This window comes from Strix uralensis, chromosome 38 (genome assembly GCF_047716275.1).
Source record: "Strix uralensis isolate ZFMK-TIS-50842 chromosome 38, bStrUra1, whole genome shotgun sequence".
Classification (NCBI taxonomy): domain Eukaryota; kingdom Metazoa; phylum Chordata; class Aves; order Strigiformes; family Strigidae; genus Strix; species Strix uralensis.
The window spans coordinates 1,252,781-1,262,726 of NC_134009.1; the positions used below are offsets into that span (position 1 = coordinate 1,252,781).

At 55.2% G+C, this 9,946-nt stretch overlaps 1 protein-coding gene across 4 annotated transcripts; it reads right to left on the minus strand.

Moving 5' to 3' along the window:
* Positions 1 to 985: 985 nt before the first annotated feature.
* On the minus strand, positions 986 to 8,269 carry LOC141937172 (scavenger receptor cysteine-rich domain-containing group B protein-like). Of its 4 annotated transcripts, none has more exons than XM_074854686.1 (8): positions 8,073 to 8,269; positions 6,662 to 6,991; positions 5,308 to 5,655; positions 4,210 to 4,548; positions 3,316 to 3,645; positions 2,372 to 2,701; positions 1,795 to 1,914; positions 986 to 1,657 (listed from the first exon to the last, which is right to left on the minus strand). In XM_074854686.1, the coding sequence occupies exons 1-8, from the start codon at positions 8,197 to 8,199 to the stop codon at positions 1,605 to 1,607; spliced, it is 1,977 nt and encodes a 658-aa protein (XP_074710787.1). In that variant the 5' UTR covers positions 8,200 to 8,269; the 3' UTR covers positions 986 to 1,604. The 4 variants fall into 4 exon arrangements, with proteins under 4 accessions (XP_074710787.1, XP_074710786.1, XP_074710789.1 ...); XM_074854685.1 differs by having other exon boundaries at positions 4,210 to 4,551; XM_074854688.1 differs by lacking the exon at positions 6,662 to 6,991 and having other exon boundaries at positions 4,210 to 4,551.
* Between the last annotated feature and the right edge of the window lie 1,677 nt (positions 8,270 to 9,946).

The following is a 9,946-nucleotide window of genomic DNA, read 5'->3' on the forward strand; positions in this document are numbered from 1 at the left end:
GTTGTGTCCCCCCGGGTAGTCTGAAACCCCTTCTTGAGACACTGCAGTCCTGCAGAGCATCTCTGCGGAGTAACCCATGGCCTGAGCTGGGACCGAGCAGATGCTGGTCCTGCATTTGGAGCCCTGAAGAGCATCAACTCACCCCAGCTTTTTTACAAAGACCTTCTCCAAATGGTGCACATATTTTATTGCACAAAACTGGGTCCAAGATCGTTTTTCCCTATTCTGAGGACACTCTATTCAGAGCTAGAATGAGCCCTGGGCCTTTGATGTAAACTTTTGGACAGGCAAGGCTGGAGGACCAGATCTGCTGGGGCAGCTGGCAGGAAGATGAGAAGGATCAGGTGTCAGCAGAAGGATCAAAAACCCTGAAGTCCCATGGATGTCCATGGAGGAGCAGAAGATGACCCTGTGGCCACATGTTGACAGGAGACACCTGGCAAGGGAGGCTCCTACAGCTGGGGCTTAGGACCAGTAGCAAGATGCAACCTGGTCACAGCTGCAAGCTGCTGGCTGGGAGGGAAGGAGAGGCTGGACCTGAAGGGCGCTGAAATACATGCTGTGATGCTTCCATTACGTGTGTCTTCTCCCTGATGCCTCTTGCACCAACTCTTCCCTTTCACGCCCCTGTGTGGAGCTCAGCTCACAAGGCACACCTTCATCACAACCTGGTCAAGCCTGTGGTCCCTTCATTCCCTCCCCATGGCACTGGGACATTCCTCTGCCCATGGCTCCTCCCTGCTTCAGCAAAGTGGTGGATTGTTTGGGGCTCAGACCTGACTCCATGGGTTGCTCCATTAGGAAGGTGACCCTTCCTTGCTGGTGGCCAGGACAATATCTCACCCAGCATTAGCAATTTTGAGTCTTCTGTATCTGAACCGATCATCTACAGTCCCTCTATACCCAAGGGGCCTATTTTTCCACCACTTCACCTGGCCAAGTCACTCCATAACCCTGAATTTGTTGTCACACTGCATTCTCGTTCTTTTGTGTTCCAGGGTTTTTACTGGTATTCAAAAGTGCATTGAATAAATACAATGAGTGAGGGACTTCTCACCCTGTTCTGGATAGGCTTTTAAGCGGTCTCCTCATTTTGCAAAGATGGTTGTGTATGGTGCAGGAGAGCACCCTGCTTGCTTGTGTCTGGATCAGGAAGTAATCCTCACTTCCATGGGAGATTAGGGGCAAAGGTATGATCCCGCAGGAAATGTGGTGAGGGTGATGGCACCAGGTGCCACTGCAGCTGACTCTGCAGGGCGTTGTAGGGATTATAAGGGGCTATAGGGCTGGGAATAAGAGGGGTCTATGCAGATGGGTTTAGGATGCTGGAGCCTACCCAGAGGACCAGATAGGAGTTATTCTGAGAAGACCTTGCTTGGGGTCTGAGGGACTTTGTGGTGCTGCATGGAGAAACTGGGACACACAGAGGCTCAGTGCAGTGAGCTGGGGGCTATGAGGCACACAGGGCAGGGGTCTCCGCTCTGCCAGAGCAGGGTCCTCTCTGCTTGACCATCACAGCAACTGCTCTGCTCTTCTTGTTCCACAGAATGGGGTCTTCTGGGGTCCTGCTGCAACCTTGCCTTCAACACCAGGAGCATGGCTGCCTAAGCCTCGGATGATGGCTCGGTGTCCTCTGTCTTCTTTATAAGTGTCTTGTCTGCAAAGTGAAGGAGCAGGGTGATGTATGGAAGGTGCAATCTCCAGCCCCAGGCTGCGGTGCATCCAGGCCAGCCAGGAGTGCAGCCAGCTCCACAAGCAGCCCAGGCGCACCACATGCTGTGGTCCTGCTCTTACCTGGGGAGCGTCCAGCCCATCTTCCACACCTCGTCCACAGGTACAGGACCAACAGGGTCCCACAGAGTATTGCCCCTGTGCCAAGCAGGCCTGCCAGCACCGAGCAGGACTGTGTAAGGTCTGCAGGAAGAGTGAAGCTCAGAGGGAGTTGGTTGGATGGCCTGCCCCTCTCACCCTTCCCTTCTGCTGCATGTTTCTGGGGACTTGCAACATCCTCCCTCACTGCCTTTTTGGTTGTTGGGCCTGACTCACATCAGCAGGAGTGACAGCTCACCCTCTGCTTCGGGAGGGTGATGGGGCTGATGCAAACAGAGCGTGTCCACCAAGGATGCTCAGATCTCCATGGCCACTGAGATGCCTTCACCCAGTTGGTCCCACTCCACTGCCTTACAGCCACTGCCTTCAGGCAGCTCTACCCTGCCCACCTAACATCTCCCAGCAAAAAGGCTTATGGCAACACTTCTGCCTGCCTGGGAGGAGGCCAAGACTGGGATTCAGATAGGAGCCTCCACCATGTGTCTGCACTGGGTTGGCCCCGATGCAGACAGAGCAGCTGACAGGAGATCCTGGTGCTCACCTTTCTGCTCTGCACACACCACACTGGCCGCTGAGCCCTGCCTGCACGGCCCCGGACCCATCCCTTTCTGCTGGCACTCCAGGAGCAGCGTCTCGGTCCCCTGGCAGCTCAGCCCCTCCAGTAAGGCATGGCCATCCCCACGGCTGAACTGGTCTCCGACAGGCGCCGACTGGGCTGGCCCACAGCCCAGCTGCCTGCAGACCACCCCGGCTTCCAGCAGGCTCCAGCCGCTGCCGCACACCCCGTGCCAGGTCCTGTTGTAGAGCACCTCCACCCGCCCCGCGCAGGAACTGGGACCGTCTTTCACCCGCAGCTGCAAGGGGTTTGTGCCTGCAAAGAAGAGCGCAAGGGGGTGAGGTGGCCCCTCCAACCCCATACAGTGATGTGAGCTTCTGACTTGTTCCCAAGCATTTTTTTCTGGTGCCCTGATGAAGGCAAGCCACCAGTGCCTCTGACCAAGCTACAAGGCATGGATTGCCTTACTTCATCCCCTTGTACAAGACGCCTTAATAAGCAACGTAACCGCAGGGCTGGTATCTGTGAGATGGGGTGCATGGGACACCCATGCCCACTTCCCCAGTGGCACTGGACTTCTGTGTCTAGGAAAGATGAGCCTGGATTCTGTTTTTTTTAAGCAAGGCTTTGCCCATCCCAGGATGCTGTCACTGATGAGCTAGAGGGACATAGTCTAGATTAAAACAATATGAGTTAGGTGCGCAACTCCTGCCTAAGGCAGGGTGGCATTTTTGCTCAACGCTAAGCCAAGTGGCTGGGTGAAAGCTGACTTCTGCTGTGATGATGGGAATGGAGAAGAGTGAGCAGAGAGGAGAAAGCCTGTCACAGTCTTCGTGTAGAACAGCAGCTCCAGCACCCGTCAAGCCCCTCCTTGGATCAACACCAACCATCCTGGCTCACCCGCCCCGGTCTCTGCAGCCTGGTGTTACCTGAGCACACCACGCCGGCATCCTCGCTGTGGGCGCAGTTGTGCTCTCCCCAGCTGCTCAGCTCACACTCGGTGAGGGCGGACTCGGTCCCCTTGCAGTGAATGCCGTCCTGCCAGATGGGATCCTCCCCTGGCCCGAAATGAGCCGAGCCTGGTGCCGACAGCGCCATCCCGCAGCCCAGCTGCCTGCACACGACAGCAGCATCGTGGAGGTCCCAGGTGTCGTCACACACGGTCCCCCACTTGTGGTCATGAAAGACCTCGACTCTCCCCAGGCAGTTACTCGAGCCATTCACCAGCCGCAGTGTGTGCTGCCCTGAAGTGTCCACGTCTGTGAAGGGAGCAAGGGGCATGTTCATGCCTGACCATCATCCACGGCTCTAGTTTGCCCTTGCAACATGCTAAGCTGTGGGAAAATCCAAGCATCCTTCCATGAGCGCAGCCTCCAGCTGCCTGGAAAAGGTGCTACACCAACAGGTCTGGCTTGGGATTTGCTTCTCACTGGGGTGATGGCACTCCAGAGCGTGGGGCTTGGAGCCTGGCAAAGGATTCTGGGGTCAGTAGTGACTATGGGAAGGTCCGGGGGTCACCAGTGCCTACGGGAGGTGGTAGGAGGCATTGTCTGATGAATTTGTGTAGCTAGAGCTATCGGAAAGGGGAGAGGTAGGAGACGGGCTTGCTCTTCCTGCACAAAACCATCTTAACAGCATGCTGGGGTCTCACAACCTGCGCTACCACAGGGAAAAGTATCACCTACTGTGGCATTCATACCCTTCTCTCAATTTAATTTTAATTTTTTAAATCGGACTGGGGTAAAGGCACCCATCCCTGGCTACCTGGGATGCAACTGAGCTGATCCTGCACCCCAACCCCCACAGTACTTATTCCGACTAACGTGGATCTCCTGAGCACACCACAGAAGCATCTTCCTGGTGGTCACAGCTGTTGGATCCCCACGGCCTGGCTTGGCATTCAGAGAGGGCGTCTTCTGTCCCCGTGCAGTTCACATTATCCAGCCAGATGCGGCCAGACCCTTGCCCGAAGTGAGCCGAGCCCAGGGCCGAGACGGCCGTCCCGCAGCCCAGCTGCCGGCAGACCACCGCCGCCTCATCCAGGCTCCAGCCGTTGTCGCATACTGTCCCCCACTGATGGTGGTGGAGCACCTCCACGCGCCCCGCGCAGCGGCCGGGGCCGTTCTCCAGGCGCAGATGAGCTGGTGCGTCGGTGACTGTGCCTGCTTGTGATACAAGACACAAGAGGAGCGTCAGACCCAGTCTCCCCCCAGGGTACTTCTTCTTGCTACCATGGTGAGACCCATGCCAGAGGCTGCTCCCCTGTGTTTTGCACAGGGGGGGTTTCCCGTGTCCACAAAATGCCATTGACTATCTAAAATTTGGGGCTAAACATCTTAGGTGTGGGCAAAACTAGCCATGCAATCTCAGAGCCTGTGCCCATTCAACATGAGCGTAAGCAAACCATGAACGTCTACAATCCATTTTTCAGTCCTCCTGGGTGGCCATCCATGAACCCTTCACATGGCCGCAGCACCACTGCAAAGGGAGAGACTTTCTGCAGACCCCCATTGCCACTGCCCCTTCTTCAAAAAGACTTCAGGGCTCCCCCACTCCACCTTTGCACAGCCTGTGGGCTCCTGGTCCCCGTAGCATGGTGGGTTGGGACCTTGCTAGGAGCATCTAGCGCCCCATACGGTGCTTCCCCTCACTCGTTGGTGCCCATGCGAGCACACTTTCTGCATGTTGCCCAAAGGGCATTGTTCCCTTCCTATTATCCCCGCTGCTCCTTACTTTCACGGACCTGTGCGCTAAATAGTGTCAGCGCGGCATGTTGTTGGAGCTGGGACAAGGGGGAGAAGGTCACCCACCCAGGTGTCTGCTGTCCAGCCCTTGGCTGCAAGCTGTGAAACCAGTATCAGTGGAGCAGAGCATCCTCCACTGAACACTGAACTTCTCCTGGTCCACAAGCATGATGTTACCTGTGCACACGACGCTGGCATCTTCTCCATGGTCGCAGTTGTGGACACCCCAAGGTCTGGCCAGGCACTCAGACAGGGCAGCTTCGGTCCCACTGCACAGAACATTGTCCAGCCAAATGGGGCCCAAGCCCTGGCCAAAGCGAGCTCTGCCATAGGCTGAGACCGCCATCCCGCAGCCCAGCTGCCGGCACACCACGCTGGCGTCAGGGAAGCTCCAGTCGTCGTCACACACGGTTCCCCACTGGTGGTCATGCATCACCTCTACTCTTCCAGAGCAGCGGTGGGGGCCATTTACCAGGCGGAGCTCTGCAGGATGGGCGTGGATGGCCGTAGGGCGGCTGGATGAGTCTACAGAGGGCATAAGAGGTGCAGCATGAAAACCCCCTTGCCCTCATTTCTGCAGGACTGTTCTGTACTCCACTACAGTGGTTGATGGCACTCAGTGGTCATCAGTGTGTAGCCAACTTGGGCTGGGACAGGGGTGATGCCACGTGGTCCCAGCAACCTGTGGTCTTTCCAGCTGTGGCTGGAGATCCTGATGATGCTGGGATGGGAGAAGGAGGAAATCTTTTTTTCCTGGGGTTCATGGGGCACCACATCCTCTTTGCAGGTGAAGGTGACAACCGAGGGGGCTCAGCACACTCGTGTGCCAATGTCTCTTGGGACAATTCTGGCATTGGGTTAATGGTTGGACTAGATGATCTTCAAGGTCTTTTCCAACCTAGATGATTCTGTGATTCATTGGTGGTTCCAGTATCTACCAACTGCCATGAGCGCCTCGATCAGCCACCAAAGCTCCAAGCTTTTGGAGTCTCACAATTTGTGGCCATAAAAGAGTGTTCTCTAGCTGATTGCAGCTCACCAGAGCCAAGAGGATGGAAACCATCCTATCTCATGTGTTGGTGATGGGGAGGAGGAATCTGGGCATGTCATCCTGGCCGTTCTCTTCCCTGCCTAAGGTTGCATCTCGCAGTGCCTGCCTGCAAACCACAACGGGTCTCTAGCCTCACCTGGGCCCCCAGACCACGCAGCCGAAGCAAGGCACGCCTGGTCCTGCTCACCACAGAGGTGTGTGATGTGCAATGGGTCCCTACACCTCTCCCAGAGGTGGTTCAGCATCTCGGGAAGGTGGAATTAGCACAGATAACATCTTCAAACCTGCTTCCCAAATTGTTCCCCAGCCTGCAGTCCCTTGTACGGGACAAACCACAGAACCATCCCTTGCTGGGGCCATGGGTGTTCTTTGCCGCAGGGAGCTTTTGGAAAACTGGGGGGCAACACTCCTTGCAAGGGAACTGCTTTGCAGACCATGTGTCATTGTTACCCCCACCCCATAATTTCCGTAGGGCATTACCTGAGCACACCACGCCGGCATCTTCGCCGTGGTGGCAGTTGTTCTTTCCCCAGCCCTTCGTCCTGCAGTAAGACAGGGCGACCTCCGTCCCCGTGCAGTTGACATCGTCGAGCCAAATGGGACCGGTCCCTGCCCTGAAATGCCCGGTCCCAGGGATGGATAACGCTGTGCCACAGCCCAGCTGCCGGCACACTACGCCAGCATCCTCCATGTCCCAGTGGTCATCACACACTGTTCCCCACTGGTTCTCGTAGAAGACCTCGACCCTGCCGGCACAGCGGTGTGGGCCATCTGACAGGCGGAGGGGAGCCCGCTGGGAAGCAACTGGGTCTGAAAGAGGGATATAGAGAGGGTCTGGTGCACAAAAGCAGCACCGGGAAAGGCTGTGTCGCCTGCATGAGCTTCCTGGCACCTCTGCACACAGTGCCTTATGTGAGCCATGGATGTGCTTCTCCTTTGGCTCAAAGACAAACCAAAAAAACCAAAAATCCAAGCCCATGAAAGAAAATGCTCTGCAAACCCCCTTTTTGAAAGACAATTATCTTTAAAGGGGCTTCAGATACTTTTTTGCTTAGTATTCCAAATCAGTAAAGAGGAAAACACTGCCAGCTGGACTGAAAACTCCAGGAAACTGTATGCAGTGAGTAGCTGCCAGCTGTCTGAAGGAAAGGGGGGGTCTGTCTGTGTGCAGCCTGGTGCTTTAATTAGTGATTCGCATGATGCGATAGGGAGCCTGTGCAGTAAATTTGCCCATGGGCCCTAGCCAAGTGGAGCTGCATCTTAGAGGAGGGCATTACATGGGCTGAAACTAGAGCAAGAAAGGTAAACATGAGTGTTTAATTGCTGTGGCAATAAGCGCTGGAGTGGCCAAGCCACTCTGGGATGCCCAGGTTGGGGTCTGGGTAGAGGCTGCAGCGTCCCCTGGGGAAGGGGATGCAAAACGAGGCAGGCAGAGGCAGAAAAAAATAAAAAAAAGCACCTTGGCATCCCACTTGCAGCACAGTTGGTCACCTCCTGGAAACACTTTGTGCCTGCAGGGTGCAGAGCAGAATAAATGCTCTTGTTTGCGCTGCAGGGATGAGGACTTTGTGCCCTTTGTAAACAAACTGGCTGGCCCTGAAGAGGTGGCCAACACAAATAAGCAATTTCTGATCTTGACTGTCACTGGTTGGTGAGGCTCCAAGCATTTCCCAACCGCTCCATGCAAGGGCAGCAGTGCAGAGGCCAGGCTAATTACCTGGCTAACGAGGTCTCCTTCCCCATCCACTGCTTTCTCTTCCTTTTTAAAGCCTGGTGGATCAAAGGAAGCTTTGCCCCATCCATCTGCAAGCCCAGTCCCCCCAGATTCCTGCAGATCACCGACCCCCTCTTTCTCCTAGGATGCTCCTTCCCCCACGCAAGAGCTACTCACCACAGAGGCACGCCACGTAGAGGAGGAGCCCTGTTCCAGCGAAGCCAGCCAGGTTGCTGTGCAGGGACAGGAGACAACGTCCCCAAAACCCCATGCCCATCACAAATGCCTTAGGATGGGTGACCATCTCAGTGTGAGCTGCAAGCTAAGCTGGGTGCCCTGGGTGGTGAGAGCAGGTTTGTCCCCTCCTCTGCAGCAACGTGCCCTGAGTTTGCCCGGCACTCAACCCTCCTCCTGCACTGACCCCTCCTCCCTGCTGTGCCCAGAGATTTTGCCCTCTGGTTTTAAGTGGTTTAAGTGCCCACCCCCCAGCACCTGCGCCATGTCTGCTAGAAGGTTCCCCCCGTTCCCAGCTGTGTCTGCCCCATTTCATCCCCACCTCCCCCAGCCAGCTCTGGGCTCTGGATCCGGCAGCAGGAGGGTTTGCAATGCTCACTTATGGAGGTTTACACCCTCAGGAAAAGCCGAGTTTCATCTTGGGGGTATCCAAAGGTGAATCCCTGCTATACAGAGACACCCCCAGAGTGCTTGCAGAGGGCAAGAAGCCTCCTTTCCCCTGACAAAATAAGGAGTTTCGAGGGGTTGTGTACACTGAAGAGCATGCTCTGGCTGGACTCTGTACCAAAGTCATGTCACTGAAGCCATCGCGCGTATGAAACGCACAGCCTGTACTCTGGGAGTATCACATAATATAAAGAATAAGGGGAGGGTGGTCCAGAAACCGCTGTAGCCACTGAGATTAAGCTGCAAACACACTCAGGTTTCGGGCACCCCCCCTGCTGTGTTGATTCTCATCCTTAGTTGAAGGGAATTTGCAGACCAATCTCTGACGTGGGTGATGGTTTAGCACAACCACCCAGGTTTGCGCTAAACATTCTGTCGAGGTTTAAACCCAGTCAGCAGCCAAACGCCACACAGCCGCTCGCTGACCCTCCCCCTGCCCTGGGGGATGGGGGAGGGAATTGGAGGGGTAAAGGTTAAGGAGACTCGTAGATTGAGATAAAACCAATTTGATTGAAATGAAATAAAATAATAATGATGCTAATAATAGTAATAATAGAATATACAAATGAGTGATGCATGATGCGATTGCTCCCCACCCGCTGACCAATACCCAGCCTGGTCCCAGCTAGCAATTCCAGAGAAGGGAAAATCCCAAAACCGCAATCCTGGAAGAGAGAGCCAGTTTCCCGGCCAACCCTCCTCTATACACTGAGCATGATGTTATATGATATGGAATATTTCATTGGCTAACTTGGGTCTGGTGCTCTGGCTCTGCTCCCTCCCAGCTTCTTGTACACCTGCGCACAGGCAGGCCATGGGAAGTTGGAAAGTCCTTGATTTCTTAGCAACAGCTGAAAACATTGTTGTTTTATCAACATTCTTCTCATACCAAATCCCATACTGAATCCAAAACACAGGACTATTCTAGCTCCTAAGAAGGAAAATTAGCTCTACCCCAGCCGAAACCAGGACACGTCTCCATGCTCCAACTATAATTCAGGTTTTCAGTGAATATTGTCACCTGCAAGCAGTGGGATGGGGTGTAACGGGGCCCCCGGGATGACCTGTGTGTTTTTGCATCCCAAGGCTGGGGTTGGAGGCATGGCTATGGGGCAAGGAGCCTGCCCAGTCCCTGGGGCTGGTGCAAGGAGAGCAGAGCATCACTGAGCCCTGGGGCCAGGACACTGGCCTGGGTGGGCTCCTGGCCATGCCATCATCAGAGATGACGGAGCTGGGCATGGTCATGCCTGGCAGAGGGAGCAAAGAGGGGAGCTCAGCACCTCCTGATGCCACAGCCAAGGACTGTGCAGCCCCTTTCCCTTCTCAGCTCCTGGCCAGGGAGGAAGGTCACCCATCCTCCACAGGTGAGT